General features: G+C 42.3%; 1 protein-coding gene across 1 annotated transcript in view; it reads right to left on the bottom strand.

Moving 5' to 3' along the window:
* Positions 1–1,188: 1,188 nt before the first annotated feature.
* Positions 1,189–20,141, bottom strand: part of LOC115102663 (sodium channel protein type 8 subunit alpha-like) — a 90,523-nt gene continuing 71,570 nt past the window's right edge. Inside the window, exons 21-26 of the mRNA XM_065005528.1 lie at positions 15,475–15,597; positions 9,854–10,138; positions 9,289–9,480; positions 8,864–8,968; positions 7,915–8,185; positions 1,189–7,557 (exon numbers count right to left, since the gene is read on the bottom strand). Coding sequence (XP_064861600.1) covers positions 6,407–7,557; positions 7,915–8,185; positions 8,864–8,968; positions 9,289–9,480; positions 9,854–10,138; positions 15,475–15,597 — 2,127 coding nt within the window. The 3' untranslated portion in view covers positions 1,189–6,406. The remainder of the gene's footprint in view (positions 7,558–7,914; positions 8,186–8,863; positions 8,969–9,288; positions 9,481–9,853; positions 10,139–15,474; positions 15,598–20,141) is intronic.

A 20,141-nucleotide genomic window follows, 5' to 3' on the forward strand; every position in this document is an offset into this window, starting at 1 on the left:
CTCTTCCTAGAGCTGGCAGCCTGGCCAAACTGAGCAATTGGGGGAGAAGGGCCTTGGTCAGGCAGGTGACAAAGAACCCAATGGTCACTCTGAGAGCTCTCAAATTCCTCTGTGGAGATGGGAGAACCTTGCAGTAGGACAACCATCTCTACAGCACTCTACCAATCAGGCCTTTATGGTAGAGTGGCCAGACGGAAGCAACTCCTCAGTAAAAGGCACATGACAGCCCACTTGGAGTTTGCCAAAAGGCACCTAAAGACTCTCAGACCATGAAAAAAAAGATTCTCTGGTCTGATGAAACCAAAATTGAACTATTTTGCCTGAATACCAAACGTCACATCTGGAGGAATCCTGGCACCATCCCTACGGTGAAGCATGGTGGTGTCAGCATCATGCTGTGGGGATGTTTTTCAGAGGCAGGGAGACTAGTCAGGATCGAGGCAAAGATGAATGGAGCAAACTACAGAGAGATCCTTGATGAAAACCTGCTCCAGAGTGCTCAGCACCTCAGACTGGGTGAAAGGTTCACCTTCCAACAGGACAACGACCCTAAGCACACAGCCAAGACAACGTAGGAGAGGCTTCGGGACAAGTCTCTGAATGTCCTGGAGTGGCCCAGCCAGAGCCCAGACTTGAACCCAATCAAACATCTCTGGAGAGACCTGAAAATAGCTGTGCAGCAATGCTCCCCATCCAACCTGACAGAGTTTGAGAGGATCTGCAGAGAAGAATGGGAGAAACTCCCCAAATACAGCTGTGCCAAGTGTGTAGCGTCATACCCAAGAAGACTTGAAGCTGTAGTCACTGCCATAGATGCTTCAACAAAGTACTGAGAAAGGGTCTGAATACTTATGTAAATGTTATATTTCATTTTTTTAATTTTATATATAAATTAGCAAAAAAATCTAATACCCTGTTTTTGCTGTCTCATTATGGGGTATTGTGTGTATATTGATGAGGCAAAAAAACAATGTAATCAATTTTGGTATAAGGCTGTAACATAACAAAATGTGGAAAAAGTCAAGGGGTCTGAATACGTTCGAAGGCACTGCATGTGGAAATATTTTGAAATCTCAACCAATTGCTTTAATAAATCACAATATTGTAGAAGTCTTCTGTACTGTAGAATACTGATATTCTGAATCTTGATCTATAGTTAAAAATAACCCATGGACAATACAGTTTGTAACTGGAAGGCTGCTTTATTGGTAATAAAAAGGTTCGTGCTCAAATGAAGACAATCTTTCATAAGGTTCTTACTAAGAGTCCAAGTGGTTGTGCATCACTACCATCATACTGTATATATCCTGTTTTATATCACGGTGTTCAAATGATAAACAACAGTTTGAAAAGCACTTTTTAATTATTTTTCAGCAAAAAAAGAGAAAAGCCTGTAATAAATCCATGCCAAAAAAAAAAGAAAGAAAAAAAAGAAAACAAGAGTCCCGTAATTTAATTAATTCAATATTGATACAAAAATAAATTTCAGATGGAAAGAACAGAAATATAGAAGGCAAGCTGCTTTTTCACAAGCGATAGAAGTGGGTGACACACATAAGCACAAGAAACATAACATTTTGAGTTTGAGCTGTTTTGTTAGGTAACATCACATTGTTGAAGCCTATCTAGAAGAGAAGAAGTGTTAGTTTGTTTTCTCGCCTGTAATAGTTGTTAGGATGATCTGATCCTCGGCAGTATAATTTCTGACTCCTTGCGCCGTATGGTACGACCAGACGGTGTCGTGCTGTAGCCTCGAGTCCCCGATATATGTTGTGCTCCATACGTTTCAACTCAACGACCACCCCACCCTCACCTTTTCCCTCTTTACACAGTTTTGAACATTTAAGTGTGGTATTATCATCTTCCCAAAAATCACAGAAAAAAGCAGAAAAAGGCACATGCCAATGAGTGGAGTTAAACACTAGATTAGAAACAAACCATTCAAAGTAAAAGTGAGAGACGATTGAAGCACAAATGATCAGACATTGAAGTGTTGAACTGTAACAGTACTGATGTGTGGCTGTATTTATGTGTGGGTAGTTACTCCTATTAGGCTTTGTGGCTGTAGGTGTGGATAGATACATTTACATTGACATGTAACGATAGATTGGCCTGCTAGACCTTATGTGTAGATAGATAGATACTAGAGCGTTGGACGTATCTATAGATAGATCTACTACGCCTCGGTTGGGATAGACATACTCCATCTTCACTGCGAGAGGCAGTCACATCCAACCTACTTCATCTTGTTGGGACAAATTACTGATTAGTTAGGTTGGTGAGTGAATAGTTGTGTGTCTATTTGGATGTGTGTGTGTGTGCGTGTGTGTGTGTGTGTGTGTGTGTGTGTGTATTCTGTGTTTGTGTTTGTTAAGTGAAGGTGAAAAAGTATGAAACGTTTGCAGGAGAAATGTGCTGGTAGCATAAACCTCTAATCATATCAGGCTACAATCCATGGCAGCAGCTCCAGTGACATTGTATGAGCTATTCCCCAACACATACAGTAGGGTGCTGGAAACCAACCAGTTGTAGACAGCCACTGAACATGTTGCACATAAATCAAATGTGACAAACAAACAGTGTTCTTTTGTAATATGTATATACATATAGACATATATATGTATACATGTATATATATTTTTGTATTATATAATATCTATATATTCATTCAATTTCCGTCAACAAAGTGAAAAGTGTCTCAAAAAATCCAAAAGGTAACAAATGTGACAAAGGGCATAGCTGGAAGCCATTCTATACTGTTATTGTTTCATTTTACATTATTAGTGGTAACTTTTTAAAACTCCGTATTTACAAAAAACACAACAAAGCATGCCGATAAAATAAAAGAATATAGTACATTATTTATAGTTTCTCTCAAAATGTTCCTTCCTTTTCAGTGATTGTGCCACCATAGCCTGCACTGTACATATATTTCTTGTTTTTGTTCATTTTTTTTTCTCTCTCTCTCCAAGTAAGTTCAATGATCAATGCATCACTCATCTAAAACATCACATCCAAAATGAACACGGGTTAAAATTGGATGGCATTGTTCGCTCTTATGGTTGTATCGTCAGTGAACGATCAATCGGGAATGTATTTGGTTTTAAGTGTGCAGCAGCCAAACAGACGGACGTTATCTGGAGACATGTCTTCATATTGTAAACAGTCCTCTAGATAGTATTATAATAGACAGGACATGGGGATATCAGGTACGGGTACAGGCAGTGTTCAATCAACACACCACAATGGCTTTAGTGGTGTGTCTGTAGATACCAGGTCGTTGTTCGACCAGGCATCCGTTTGTTTGTTTGTTTGTTTGTATAGAGGACCGACCATCACGCCTGTGTAAAAAAAAACAGCAGACACCTTAAAGAGGAAGTGTTAATATTATGTCTCATCTTGTCTAACCTGCCTGTCACTCACAGAGATCTGACTCGTATCGTTGGTCCGGGCCTACGCTGGCCTGGCCTGGCCTAGCGCTCGCGTTCTCATCTTGTTTCATCTGAGTCGTAGTAGCTTCAAACTGCCTTTGAAAACGCCTCACGTGTTCTTAAAGGCACGATTCTACTGTGAACCATGAATCAACTTACCATGAGTTGATACGAGTTGATCATACAAGGCCTATCTGATAGAAGTCTCACAGACTATCTGTGAGAAACTACGGTTGGACGGTTCACGCCACTTTGAGCTTACCCCCAGGCAGATTTTTCATTTATCAAACATACAGCAGGGGACCAATAAAATAACAGCCTGCTAGCATATGACATGGTGATGCAAGCCTGGGTCCAACATCCATACACTACAAACAGTGTTGAAGCGGTCCCACAAAGCGCAATGATACACTGACAAACATGGGACTTTCAGCACTCACTCCTAAGAAGACAAAATCACTATTCTCCCTGCTGCTCTGGCTCGCCGTCTTGACTTTCTCTGATCATTTTCATTCATGGCAGTCAGTCTAGAAACTGTGGAGGGTCCGGGAGAGGATCTGTCGAGTCTCTCCATTGGTCCATTGTTATACCATCCTCCACCTCCCTAATTAAGCCTATCAAATCAGATCCGTTTTTATTCTCTTACAAACCTTCCATGAACGACCGTCTTTTAGTCCTACAGCACATCATGCCAGGAGTGACTGAGCATGTCTTGCTGCATCTGCTCTATGTATCCTCTATCTGTCCTCTATGTTACTTCTACAGTACGCATCTGTGCTGCTTTATAGAAGGCTACGCCACATACATTCTCACTGCTCGAAAATTTGAGCTTTCTTCTGAGAATGATTGCACTGCAAGAAGGACATCAGATTCAGAGAAGGTACATCTATTTACTTCAGAGCTGGCAACTCAAAGTGTCTGGAAAAGGCCATCGATGTACCACTGGGTCACAGTGAACAATATTCTAATAGGGAACTAAACTGAGTGACAGAGGACAGAAGTGGACGAAACAGATAGGAAAAGAAGAACGAATCTATGGAAGCATCGCTATATCTTTAGTACATTTCAAACAGCTGTTTCAAAATCGGTTACATCTCCCCCTACAGATGACACTCTCTCTTCTCTGTCCACAGATAGACAAAGCATTGGAGGAGTTAAACATGTCAACTGACACTTGAGCTCGCTACACACAAATCTGTAAAGGATATGGCTATACAGGATATGGCATCAAACATTGCCTGTTCGTACTGCCACAGCAACAACAACAAGACGGAGTTGGTTGGAGACCACAGGTAAGGGGAGTAGCCGTAGTAAACACAGCTAAGACTGGTAACCATAGTAACACAGGCAAGGGTGGTAACCGTTGGATGTCAAAAGGTAAATCAAGGTATGTTGCTAAGCCCCAGATTTGGTTTCCTTAGAATGGTCTGAAAAGTTTTTTTTTCTAAATCTGTGCATCCTCATCCTGAAGATATACTCTTGGTACAACTCAGCAGCAACTTTCCCTATCCCTCTCAGCACAAACAGAGCAGCAGAAAACCCTTCTAGTTTCTATTTTTCATAAATGTGCCTGAATAAAGCTTTGCCTCTGAGTGCCTCACTACATCCCCTGTTAAAATCCCAACGGGCTTCATAAAAAGATTGGTCTGGCAGTTGAAAAGCAACATTATAGTAAAGGGTAGGTCATACCACTTTATTCCTTCAATATTGTATATATAGATGTATATATATATATATATATATATATATATAAAATCATTTTCCAGTTATATTTCTCATATACATTTTTCCAGTGGACGGCCTCAAACGTATGGTCAAGCCATTGTAGTGGTCAGAGAATTCGTGTCTTGTGGACTATGATTACGTCATGCATGATTCCTGATCAAAACATGCCTTCATGCAAGTCATTTCTATGCATTGAACGAGCACAATAATTATTAGTTATCTGAGACTCGGTCGGTCAGAGCGAGTCCCCGCCCTTGTTCAGCCCAAGTCAAAACGCGGACTAATGCCCCCTACCCAGTGTGACAGTGTGAAAGCCCATGTAGAAAATGTATTTTCCATTATGTCGGTATAACAAAGAGAGAGAAGATGAGAAGAGGCAAGTGTGACATGGGGCTAAACGTTATTTGTTCTGTCTTTTTTTTGCTGCTCAAATAATGTAAAGACGCAAGTATATTCAGCACAAACAAAGGAAAAGTAAAAACCCTTTTTCTACTGTTCTGGGGGGGTTTTCCCTTCTTTCTCTAATCTCTCATTCTTTTGTATTTAAAACTTGCTTAGATGTTGATTATTGTATGTGTTTCCTTGATAAGAAGGACGGTACAGGAACTGGATGTTCCAGAGGCCCAGTCAGACTGCGTAGTAGAACAGTTCTAGAGGGTTCTGTAGTGTTCCGTTCCGTTCCACTCCTGGGGTGCTCCCATAGTGGTGGACCTTTCGCTGCAGGGGCTCGTCCACACAGGGTGGTGGCAGTCAGAGACTATTTGCTCCAATAAATCTCCCTCCATTTTGTTTGCAAGGGTTTCTGTCCCTTTTTTCCCCTGACAATACCCAACATATATGTAATATGTCAATGGCGGGCACACTTTTATTATTATTGAGTTATTATTGATAATGATTTATATTATCATGGTTCTTCCTCACATTATTTCCAAGATATAAAGAAGAAATTCATCATTAGGCAGTAAAATCCTTTTGTGATAATGATGGTGTCCTAACTAAATCCTTATCGTGGGCAACATGTACATCGCCATCGGTGGTTTTCTTCAGCCGACCCTAAGTATCCAACGACGAATCTCGATCCTTCATTTTGTATTGTATTTAAGTCCGTAAACATTTTTTTTTATATATAGTTTTCGCACATTTTTTTTTTAACTTGCAAATGATCTTTTTATACAGTTGTCTGTTTGTTGGGCTCAGAGTCTGTTCTCGTTGTGTGTCTTAATTTGCTAATGACAGTCACTGAACCCTAACTAACACTTCGATTCCCGCTCATCTTTTTGGTTTCTGTCCTTCTCTTTCCTCTCTCCCTCGTTCTCCTCCTGTTTCTCCTTGTCAGGTTTAGTCACGCTGTCGTATGAGGGAAGAGAGGCGGTGGAGGGTGTGCTCTCTTTCTTCTCCTCGTTGTTGGTCCCACCATTCTCCAGCTTGGTCTTGGGCCTGCGCTTGCAGATGAAGCCCCGTTTAAGCAGGTGAGCGCGGTAGGCTTTCTGGATGCACCGTGCGGATACGTCCTCCTGGCGCCGGCGCAGTGTAGAAGTGATGGGCTCGTATGAGACCTTGGACGGGTTAGCCGCCACGAAGCGCTCCTCCATCTGCGTGCGTAGCATGTCCAGCTCCCCACTGTCGCCCAGCACACGCTTGGTGAAGGCAAACAGGATGTCCAGGCAGTGGATGCGGTCGCCGCTGACCATGGGCATGTCCATTGCGATCAGCTCGATGGTGTTGGGTTTGGGAACGCGGAAAGGGTGCTCCAGGGTGTCGGCAAAGTCACCCAGTTTTTGGAAGGTGATGAACTGGGAAGCGGAGGGGTCGAATTTCTCCCAGATTTCATAGAAGGTCTCGAAGTCGTCTTCACTGAGCGGGTCGGCGCTCTCTTCTGTCGCTACACTGAAATTCTCTAAGATGATGGCGATGTACATATTGACTACGACAAGGAAGGAAATAATGATATACATGACAAAGAAAAATATGCCGACTGAGGGGTTGCCGCAGTTGCCTGTAGACGGTGCACCTGGGTTCTCCATGGTTGGGTCACAGTCAGGAGGGTAGTTGAGGATTGGGAGCAAGAGACCATCCCAGCCTGCAGAAGTAGTGATCATGAATAAGCAGATCATGCTGTTCCCGAAGGTCTCAAAGTTATACATATCGTCTATCCCGGCCCCGTGTTTGACGTAGCCAAAGTTGGACATTCCGAAGATGCTGAAGATGAACATGACCAGGAAGAGCAGGAGGCCAATGTTGAACAGGGCTGGAAGTGACATCATCAAGGCGAAGAGTAAAGTCCGTATGCCCTTGGCTCCTTTGATCAGACGCAGGATGCGGCCGATTCGAGCCAATCGGATAACCCTGAAAAGGGTTGGTGAAACGAAGTACTTCTCAATGATGTCAGCCAGGAACATGCCTGTGGAGGGAGAGGGTAGAGACAAGACAGAGCACACAGTCAGCAGAAATGACTCAACCCAGTGTCTACCTTCAAAATGTCTCTTCCCAGCTACGATTTCTGGAATTATAGTTACGTTTCCATCCAATTGGCTCCAGAATTTCATGCGAATATTCTGTAATCCGCATAAAGAAAATATGCCATTTCCCCACCAGCGGATTGTTTCCACAAAAAGGACTTCATCAGTGCGTTTTGATGTAGTGCTAACAGAATGTACTTTTTCGCTGCGTCCTGGCCAGTAAGTAGTGCACTACATAAGGAAGTGAGTGCCATTCTAGACAGAGCCTCACACTTCTTACACAGCCTCACTCTACTTACCAGCGATGGACAGGATGACCACGACCGTGTCGAACACGTTCCAGCCATTGGTGAAGTAGTAGTGGCGCAGGGCGAAGAGTTTCAGGACGAACTCGATGGTGAAAGCCACGATGAAAATGAAGTTGACCCAATAGAGGATGTTCTCCGTCTCGTCCGATTGGTCGTCTGTCTCCACCATCATGGTGACCATGTTGAGGCAGATCAACATCATAATGGAGATGTCGAAGACTTGCTGGGTCACAAAGTCAAACACCAACCCTTGGATATAGTTCTGTAGAGACAAGGAGACAACAGCAAGACACACACACACACACACACACACAGACAGAAACGTACGCATGCAGAGAAAACACACACACACACACACAGACAACAACAACAACAACAACAACGACGACGACGACACACACACACATTTTGTTAATCGCAGGGAAACACTTGTCACAATCGATTGAAATCAATATTTCAGTGTTAGCCTCAAATCAGAGTTTATTTGTCACATGCACAGGATACAGCAGGTGTAAAAAGTACAGTGAAATGCTTCCTTGCAAGCTCTTCCTCAACAATGCAGTTATGCATACTAAGTCATGTAAAATATAACACATACAAGAATAAAAAAGGACACATGAGAATAGTTCAAATAATGCAACAAAAAGAAACCCCCACTAAAAACAGCCGAAAACTGCAAAGTTGAGTAGGCGCTAGCAACAAGGCGATAGTCTCTGTCATCTTTCCATATCACTATTCAGGGTTCCGTCAACAATGAAATACTGACAATACTGATTTCATTCTTTTGTGGCAGTGTTGTACACCACAAAGGCCTAGCCTTGTCCCATAATGTGTGTTGAGCTGGCTAAACAAATATGGAGTGATATTACTGCCAACAAACCGTTGGTACTAATATCACTCCATAAAGCCCGGCTAATAAAGGCAGAGAGCAACAGCCAACCTGTGGTCTGGGAATGGGTTTCTGGGGCTTCTTTGAACCCAGTTTCTTCATGGCATTGTAGTACTTCTTCTGTTCCTCTGTCATGAAGATGTCCTGACCTCCAAAGTATAGGGGCACACAAACATTTGGTTACAACCCAAACCTAACCCTAACCAATAATACAGCACTAAGCCATTAGCCAAACGTTGATAACAATACCATTAGCCGCATTACACATTCAGAGCCGTATGCAAACAGTGTAAATAACTACATTAAACTGTGATACTTTCATATGACCAGGTATAATGCTTTATAACATGTTATAAGCATGTTTGAGCCATTATACATTTTTTTTCTACAACAAAGCAGTATATAATATGCTCTAGGGTTTTAGCAAAAAGAGGAGGACAAGGAGGAGGAAGAGGAAGAGAGAAAATAGGTCTTATCTTTTTTTTCTGTTGGTTGAAGTTGTCAATGATGACACCAATGAAGAGGTTGAGGGTGAAGAAGGATCCGAAGATGATGAAGATGACGAAGTAGATGTACATGTAGAGGTTGTCTTCATAGATGGGCTGGTCCTCCACTCTCCTGGAGTCTATGGCTGCGTACATGATATCCATCCAGCCTTTGAATGTTGCCTTTGGAGGCAAAGAGATCCGATTAACTTAGAATATTCAAAACACAAAAAAAAGTTAAGTCTCGTTTTCATATGAAGGAAAATAAAAAATGTCAAACTCAAACCCAAATTTGACGTGTGTCCTGGAGAAGAGCTTGTACATGGTAAGAAATGAGGGCATGTGGAAAACAGTATAAAGAACCAATAAATGGACAAATGCATAAAGGAGAGGAATAGAGGGAGAGAGAAGAGCCTCAGAGCGCTGTGAAAGAGGATGGAAGGAAGAGAGAAGAGTAGACACAACATGACAAAATAGGTTAAAAACTGTGAATAGACGTGTGTGTGTGGGGGGTGGGGGTGTAATAGAGAGAGAGGGGATGAAGTGACAATCTCACCACTTGAAGCAGAGCCAGGTATCCAGCGCCAACATTGTCAAAGTTGATCTTGACATTCTTCCACCTGACCTCAGTGAAGTTCTGATTAATAAGGGCCAGGCACTGTGTCTTGTTGTTGACCTCGGTGGCAAGAAAGTTATCCTCTGAGGTCTGGTTGAAACAGTAGTAGTACTTGCCCGCAAACAAGTTGACTCCCATGATACTGAAAATCAGCCAAAAGATGAGGCAAACCAGCAACACATTCATAATGGAGGGGATGGCTCCCACCAGGGCGTTGACTACCACCTAGACCCGACCCGACGGAGGAGACAGGAGGATAGAACAGTGTGAGAGACAAAACATACTCCATGATACCTATCAACCCCCATCAGAGCAGCAGCATACTGCCATGGCATCTTATAGCAGAAAGTGGTAGCGGAATTGAATTTGACATGTTTTATTATTGGAGTCACATAACAAATTGTGTTTCAACATTATTATAATATTTGTATCAAGTATAGTATAGTTTACACTACGGTTAAGAATATAGTTAGAGTACAATTTAGAGTATGTTTGTGTATATTGTAGTATAGTAGAGTATCGTATAATGTAATACAGCAGTATAGTATAGTGTAGTACAGTATCATATAGTATATTACAGTATAATATAGTATAGTTTAGTAAAATCATATATAATATAGTATAACAGCAAAAGAGCAGTATCAGTTCTGTTCTAATTAGAACGAATAGTCTAGGATCTGTTCGAGCACACCGCTAGGGTTGCCTAAGGAGTCTGCGCACAAACGCCACACCTTCCTTTAGAGTGAGCATATAACTGTCAAACAAATTGAACTACAAGTGTTTTGCCACACCAGTATGCGGCCTCATCTCTTCCCAAACATTCACCACCCTCCCTCTGTCCCTTTTCATAAAACAGACTCTACACACCCTCCACCCAGACTAACATTATAATTTCAATGCAATGGAAAGCATTCTGATCCATAGGGTGCATCCTAAATAGCACCATATTCCCTATACTGTATAGCGCATTACTATATTACAAAAGTAGTGCACTTTCTGGTTAAAAGTAGTTCACTACATAGGGAATAGGGTGCAATTTGAGGCACAACACATAGACTACGTCCCACTTCCACAACACCCCCCAGTCTGGCCTTCCATACACTGATGTGCACTAAGCTCAGCATTCTACACTCTCTCGAACCTAAAAGGGTCATTTGGCTGTCCCCAAAGAAGAACTCTTTGAAGAACCCTTGTTGGTTTGAGGTAGAACCCTTTTGGTTCCAAGTAGAACCCTTCGGGAACCCTTTTTTCTAAGAGGGTAGTGCATAGTGGGGTTTACCACTAGCTCACTAACAGTGTAAGGCAGGCCGACCAGACCAGCAGCTCTCAGGCACACAGCTGAGCTAAGCATGCATGTCATCTGTTTTTAGCAGACAGACTTGTTTTGTGGAGCCATATTCCCTCCTTGCATACAGTCAGGCAGACAGAGAGCAGAACGAGAGCTTCCCGATCAGCATTCTCTCAGCAACGTGCAGGACATTGCAACGATTATTTAAAGCTACAGTCGGGGATTTTGGGAGCTGTTCAACGGTCATGTCAATGATGGATATTTATTGATTTACCCATTGGTTCTTGGAGAAATATTACTTACAAATGCTTTTAGTGCTTAGCGGAAGTGGATGTCTTTATTTTAACCAAAAATATAGGTTAACTCTTCTCTTAGAGGTTAACATGTAAATTATGGGTACTCTCTTTCTACATGTTATTGGAAGTGTTAACTACAGGCTTTTGACTGTTCCTCTTGAATGATTATGGCATATGGAGATACTGGCTGCTAACTGGCTGCTATGGCACTGGGGTTGGATAAACACCATATGGCCAGAATGGACACTTCAGGTAGTTGGGTGCCAACTTCATTCTGTGTGAGCATCCCAAAAAATATTATAAAAATAGCTTACTGAATTAGCTGAAGGCTTGTTCGTGGACCTCTAATAATACATTCGTAAGAATCTATTGTGAAAAATGAAATAGCTGTGAAGGAAAAGCTACCGTTTGAGAGGAACAATCACGATGCGTAAAGAGTTAGCAGTATGCCGCATCATCTCACTAACATCACACCTCCCACCTTTCCCATAAGAGAACACATATCACTGCACATGCTGAGAGAATGAACTACTTGCTCCTACTGAGGTAGTATAATTGAACTTGTTTTCAAAGATTCAAGGTAATATTAGCCATGCCTTATATAATCAAATTGGCCATGCCTTATATCATATATAATATATATATACCTGTATATATCATATATTATAAATCTATTCTCAAAGCAGAGGGAAAATGGCTTTCAAAAGTGCATAAAGTGTATCGGCAATTAGAGTACATGCGTGTTGTTACATGGATGGCATTGTTGTGCAATCTCAAGAACCGTTCGAATCGATAAATAAACAGAGAGAGAAATGTTTTGGATAGAGAGATAAAGAGATAACCGCCACAAAAATGTGGCTTGTCTTTATGTTTACATATCTATCTGACAAGTGGATTTGACACTTGTGTACCTTCTTGACACAAATCAAGACCAGTAGATGATGCAGAGTTAGAATTCAGTCCCTCTGTTCTAAGAACTCAGACATCTGTTTTACGGTTCTCAGAACTCAATTCTAAAGGTCCCATGGTTCTAAGGTCTCCGCGTGATTGGTCTGTAACTCATGATGTTTCCTGCTAATGTGTCTGCTGCACATTTTTTACATGATGCAGCTGGAAGGTATTTTTATTTATTTGTTTACATTTAAAGTGAATCATCTAAAAATATTTTTTAGGACTAAAGACTAGAGAGCAAGCTCATTAGAAAATATATAGTTAGACAGGTGTAAGGGTGACTTGGCGACTGTGTCATGCTTGTACAGTACATTGCATTGCTCCAAAAGAAAAAAAACGAGGCTACAAAGCAGCATAATTAAAGATATAGCATTTAACAAGTGACCATAGGCAGTCAGGTAGGTAGGAACAGCCCATTGCATCATTGCATGTTAAGCAGTGCAATATATTCAAATGTAAAGCTGTGTTATGCTGCTCGCTCAGAGCTGTTGACTTGCATTGGCCTCCTCCAATCACAACCTTCCATTGCAACAGCCAGGAAATTCAAGTCAGCAAGAGTTCTCAACATTCTAACTCTCCAGAATCTCTTTTCATTATTATGGTTGTCGGTGTCATCTCTCCATTCTTGTACTTCCCTATCAATGTATTTACTACTTTGACTTGTCCATTTGAATTTCAAGTTTTCAAAACAAAATAGCAACTCAATTGATGAACATAGACATGGTCTTGAATAGGCGAGTACGTAATTTTAGATTTTTTTTTATCACTGCCTCAGGTATTGGCCTACTGGGTCACCCTCACCTCCTACCACACAGACCCAATGAATCAGATCATTCATAGGGGCAATGCAATGTTTGACTACAACATTCCTTAAAAAATGTACCATGGTTTTTCACCCAAAAATGACATTGGAATTTTGACCAGTCTAGCTGCCATAGAAATACAACCCTTCTAATTCAATGCTAGTCTCATACCTGAGCAAACTAAACAAACATGACTACCATGTACATTTTTGTGAGGTGGACTCATACGTATAGTAGCCTACATCCATAAAGCCTATCCAGGGCCTAAATGTTTTGTGATGTCATCAGCTCGTATTTGCAATGTCATCCTCATATTTAGCCACTGGATATTTAATATGAATGGGCACTTCAGTGTGAACAGAAATGTCAGTCAAATTGATGATTAGCTATCTTACCTCTCCTGTACCGTAGTAACAGTAGTGCATAGCACACGTCTAAGCCACTACACCTGGTCTGTCATTTTTGGGACATTATGAAGAGGAATGGGGGAAATGCTCTGTGACTGTCTAGGGGTTAAGAAAGACGAGTGCTGTCCTAATGCGGTCCTTGTAGTTTAATATAATATCGGCCCTGCCTGCCTGCCACCCAACCCAACCCACTCCTCTTATATGAGAAAATATAAGATATAAGAGAAAGCTCCAGTGTGCTAAACAATGTTGCCTCCCAGTTTTACTTCCTGTGGGAGTGGAAGGCAACAGGAAGCAGGAAGCTCTATAAGACCTGCAGTATAGTTGCTATGTAATGTTTTGTGTCATGACATGGGGATAGTAATGACTTAGGTGAGATGGCAGCCTATCAGCATATTTACTAACCTTCTGCCTTAGGGTCAAGAAGAAGACCAAAAAGCTAAGATACTGAATCTGGTCTGCATTTACATTAAATCGGCTCTCGGGCCACATCTGGCCAACGGTCTACACATTCAAGCCCTGGTCTACATTGAACTAACTGACCTCTGCGATTCAGCCATTTAACATCACACAAAGTGATAATCACAATGACACAGGCAGAAGCTTAGAAAATATTCTCTTCTCAGACCCACAACAATGTGGAGTGTATGTGTGGTTCTTTCTCAGTCCCTGATGATGCAGATAGATCCTGGACAAGCAGGAAACAGAGAGGAGCAGACAGACTGAGACCTGCTGCAGGCCCAGCAGATCTACTTGGCAAAGATGGAGTGAGCAGTGGAAGGTTAGGAGGAGAGGTAGGGGCAGAGGTAAGGGGGTGCTGCACAGTGCTGCACTTACATACGAGGCTTCAGGAGAGGGAGAGGGTGGTAAGCTCAAACTAGACGACAACGCAACCAATCCAAGATAGGGAGATAGAAAGGGACTACATGTGATAGAGAGAAAGAGGGACTATGGGTGACAACAACCAGTTGTAACCTGTCTTTACCACCAGGTACCTGGTTCCTACTGGTTGTTCTCTGTGCCAGATAGATGTGTTAAATGATAGGGTGAGTATAGTGGTTGGGGTGAGAGTCGGGGTGGGTTAGGGGAACTGGGGACAGGTGGTGGTAGTGGGGCGGGGGGGGGGGGGGGTGCTTCTCGATTAAAAGCAGAGATTGATAATCACACCAAATGAACAGCCAATTGTTGATTCAAATGTTCCATGAAATGTAGTTTGGCTTTGAAATGTAGTTTGGCTTTGTTGACATGTAGTGTTGACTAACATTAATTTTTATCTTATCCCTCGAGCCAATCATTAAAACAAAAAACAAAAAAAACAAAAAATAACAGTTAATTTTACTCGTTTTTATGTGATGAGGCAGCTTTGTGACGTCCCTCTAGTTCACTCTTTTTTGTTCTTTTCTTTCTGTTCATAGCAGTAATACTGAAAATATGAATTAGTATTTATATTGTTTTATTCAATTGAAACCAGGGAAATAGTTCCTGCTGGTAATACTGTATAACTTTGTAGCATTACTATTTAACATTACACTTCCAGCTGCATCATGACGTGTGCGTATATATATATCTATATATACATTGTATGTGTAAAGTATGGTACAGGATTTGTGTGCATGAAAAGGTGACTTCTTGTCTTGACTATTTTCTTCAAGTTACTATTAAAAAAAATCCCCCAATAAATAAATGTATCATTTTTTGTCATTAAAAAAAAATCGAGTTTGGTGACTTTTTGGAAAATATTTCAGTTCCTAGCATGCTTTAATGAACTGTTGAATGGGCATGCGTAAGGATCAGCTGCTTAGCTTCTGGATCTTACCCTCATCCCTTCAAAACGTGACAAGGCTCTGAGGGGTCTCAAGGCCCTTAGTGTCCTTAGTGATTTAATAGGACCTAGATCCGAGTAGCCCAGTGCATTAGCTACCAGACTGATTATAGACACCTACACACAAACAGAGAAGCAAAAGAGTTCCAAACTGTTAGAAGTAGTGAGAATATTCTCTAAAAGTAGAAGAGAGACTCAGACGAGAGCCCTTGGAGCAATAGGGCTGGCATTGGGTGGAGAGAGTTGCTTGACATACACACATAAATCTATATGTATGTATATACATGTATAATATTGCATTTATATATGTATATACATTGAGAGAGAAGGTCAATGTTTAGTATAGGTTTTATGTGCGTAGTGTTTTAGTAGCAGTAGTAGGTAGGCCGCAGGAGGAGGGTTTTGTTTCTGTAATTTTAGGGCAGTTGGACGAGACTTGACAAACTCCTTTGTACCTGCAAAGAAACTTGTGGTTGAGAGAGAGAGAGAGAAAAGGAGGAGAAAGAGAAATACATAAGACTCAAAGGAAGGGAAAAATAGGCCAAAATGTTTTGCCACAGCACACGACTGATTCAGTACAGATACAGACAGGCGAACGAAGGGGACTGGGGAGGAGGAGGAGGAGGAGGAAGAGGGGAGGGAGGGAGGGAGGAAAGGAGAGAGGTTACAACCTGTAGAAGTTAATATAAAAACCCAACAGACTTGTGGAACCTTACCCTGGCCCCTCTAACATTGTGTCTCCATGTCTGTGGCGCTCGGCTGAGGCATAATATCCCATATAATTTAAGACAGACAAACTTAACGGAACCTAAGAGAAAGAATACAGGTAAATATGTACATGTACGTCATTTTGATTTGCCAAAAATCTCCTTATCATATTCACACAGCATTAGAATCAAATAGGAGCCGCATACAATTCATACAGTTAACCACACACTGACAGTAGTAAAGGGTTGGGATAGAGGGTTAAGGGGAGATTGGACACATTAGTTATTTGGCACTGGATGGCACTTAAAGGACCACTGGAGAGACACTGAGTACAGTAGAGTTACACACAGGAACAGGTAACAACACACAACCTCAAAGAAACGGGTGCTTCTCCCCCACTCTCACACACAATGGCCCAACACCAAATCAACCCCTAAGCTATGCACTTGTGAAGTACTGAAAGGATTTGTCAGGGCTAAGTGAGCTTCAATGCCATACAACTCTCCTTCCGTGGCCTCCAACTGCTCTTAAATGCAAGTAAAACCAAATGCATGCTCTTCAACCGATCGCTGCCCACACCTGCCCTCCCGCCCAACATCACTACTCTGGACGGTTGTGACTTAGAATATGTGGACAACTACAAATTCCCAGGTGTCTGGTTAGACTGTAAATTCTCCTTCCAGACTCACATTAAGCATCTCCAATCCAAAATTGAATCTAGAAATGGCTTCCTATTTCAAAACAAAGCATCCTTCACTCATGCTGCCAAACATACCCTCGTAAAACTGACCATCATACCGATCCTCGACTTCGATGATGTCATCTATAAAATAACCTCCAACACTCTACTCAACAAACTGGATGCAGTCTATCACAGTGCCATCCGTTTTGTCACCAAACACTACCCACCATTGCGACCTGTACGCTCTCGTTGGTTGGCCCTCGCTTCATACTCGTCGCCAAACCCACTGGCTACAGGTTATCTACAAGTCTCTACTAGGTAAAGCCCCGCCTTATCTCAGCTCACTGGTCACCATAGCATCACCCACTCGTAGCACGCACTCCAGCAGGTATATCTCACTGGTCACCCCCAAAGCCAATTCCTCCTTTGGTTGTCTTTCCTTCTAGTTCTCTGCTGCCCATGACTGGAACGAACTGCAAAAATCTCTGAAGCTGGAGACTCCCATCTCCCTCACTAACTTTAAGCACCAGCTGTCAGAGCAGCTCACAGATCACTGCACCTGTACATAGCCCATCTGTAAACAGCCCATCTATCTACCTACCTCATCCCCATACTGTATTGATTTATTTTATTTATTTATCTTGCTCCTTTGCACCCCAGTATCTCTACCTGCACATTCATCTTCTGCCGATCTACCATTTCAGTGTTTAATTGCTATATTGTAATAACTTCGCCACCACGGCCTATTTATTTCCTTAACTTACCTCATTTGCACTCACTGTATATAGACTTTTTGTTTTCTTTTGTTCTACTGTATTATTGACTGTATTTTCTGTTTATTCCATGTGTAACTCTGTGTTGTTGTATGTGTCGAATTGCTACGCTTTATCTTGGCCAGGTCGCAGTTGTAAATGAGAACTTGTTCTCAACTAGCCTACCTGGTTAAATAAAGGTGAAGTAAAAATAAATAAATAGCTTCACCTTGCTCCCCCACTCTCACACACAGTACCGCACCTGCCACTCAGTCATGGGGCCCGAGTTCTTTAAAAAATGTAATATATTTTTGAATTTTACCCCTTTTTCTCCCCAATTTCGTGGTATACAATTCTTTAGTAGCTCCTATCTTGTCTCATCGCTACAACTCCCATACGGGCTCGGGAGAGACGAAGGTTGAAAGTCATGCGTCCTCCGATACACAACCCAACCAAGACGCACTGCTTCTTAACACAGTGCACATCCAACCCGGAATCCAGCCGCACCAATGTGTCGGAGGAAACACTGTGCACCTGGCAACCTTGGTTAGCGCGCACTACACCCGGCCCGCCACAGGAGTCGCTGGTGCGCGATGAGACAACGATATCCCTACCGGCCAAGCCTCCCTAACCCGGAGGACGCTAGGCCAATTGTACGTCGCCCCACGGACGTCCCGGTCGCGGCCGGTTACGACAGAGCGGGGCCCGAACCCAGAGTCTCTGGTGGCACAGCTGGCGCTGCAGTACAGCGCCCTTAACCACTGCGCCACCCGGGAGGCCCAAGTTCTTTTATTCTTAAATATATCTTTTTTTAAATTCATGAGCGTTAATCAGGTTTTATTTGTACTTGCAAATATGATTTTGTGGGATAACACTAGCCAAAAATAAAAGTTTACAGGAGTGACTTTTCTGTCATCAACACAAACAATTCCCCTAAGCTTGACACTTTAAATATTGATTAGTCATCATTCTTCACATTTATCATTCATAGAAAGGCAACATACCGACAGTCAACAAATGAATTGCTTCCATCTCAGAGGTTTCGTAATATAGCTAGATAATAATGCATTGGACCGCTCAGTAAGTGCTTAGCCCAGAGCTGGGCCTCAGACTCTCTAAGCTCTGTTTTAGCCTATGGAAATGGACTAGGAACTTTGGTACTAAGTTCAAGCGTCAGATTAGACACTCAGTGGAAAGGGAGCTTTTGCAGAGTCATCATTAACAGGAGAGTCTGGTGATAAATAGGCAGCAGCACATACTGTATACACTGTATAGAAGCGAGGGAAGGGTGTTAAGGAATGATGAGGTCACCTCAAGGAGGCAATGTCTGTCATTAGAAGATGAAGGGGAGCTGCTGTGACCAGCAGGCCTGTACAGTAGCCACTTCCTGTTGTATCTCAGACACAATGGGTGTCGGAGTACCATGAGTCTGGAAAGCAGAACCAGTAGGTATATAGTGAAGAGAGGAGAGCAAGGCCAGTTGTGGCAATGACTTTTTCCGTCAATTTAGGAAGTCAACTGAAATTCCAATGTCAATTTTCATCATTAGTAATTTCCGTTTACTTCCTGAATTGAAATAGAATTGACCCCCCACCCTGACGTGACTAAATGGTACTTCAGTATCTCATTGATTCAACATTACAGATGTCCATCTAATAGTTCTTAGAACGGCAAACACAAAAAGTTTGGCCCGATCTCCTCACGCTGCCATTGTTCAGGTGGTGAGACTGGGAAGAGAGAGAGCACCAGTTCCTTAACAAAGGGAAAACAGTGGTGCACAGTAAAAACATGTGAAGGCACCTCCAACCAGCCAACCAGACCATACTGGTCAAACTCACTGCAAAGAACACAACATCCAAAGCTGACCAGACCAGTCACAGATAGAGGGGGGATTCTAACAAAGGCAAAATCTTTATTTAGATTTTAAGGCCATTGGCAGTACTACAGTCAATGAAAACTGATATACTACGTACAATGGCACTCTGGTCATTCCAGTTGACGGCGATGAAGCTATCGGCATGGAACTCACCACTGGACTCGTGACTCATGATGAGTCATCTCTGGGTTATGTGGTTCAAGGGCTCCTGAGTCTCCAGGACTCCGTATGACCTGTATATTACACACGATTCCATCAGATTCTAGGTGGCTCAATTCTTTTAGTTGAGGACCTCCCATTGGTTAATAATCCGTATCGCTGTATAATAACCCAACAAGCTGTATGATCATGGCGATGATACATTGATTGAATTTATGAATCATTTAGAGAGAAAAAAACACACTTCAAGAATAAGTCACTGACTTATTTCCATTGTGCTTCTTTTAAACAGATACACAAAAATAAAATAAGGATTTTGCCTTTATTCTACCGTCACAGTATTTGGGGTATTTGTCACCTTCAGCCTCAGCCTGACCCCTTGGAGTGCCCCTCCCCCTTAGAGATCAAGGGGCCTGCTGTGTGGGTGTGGCAGCCCTCAGCGAATCAGCGTCGAGCTCTGCAAGGCAAGGCCAATCACATCTCT

This window comes from Oncorhynchus nerka, linkage group LG20 (assembly GCF_034236695.1).
Source record: "Oncorhynchus nerka isolate Pitt River linkage group LG20, Oner_Uvic_2.0, whole genome shotgun sequence".
NCBI classification, from domain to species: domain Eukaryota; kingdom Metazoa; phylum Chordata; class Actinopteri; order Salmoniformes; family Salmonidae; genus Oncorhynchus; species Oncorhynchus nerka.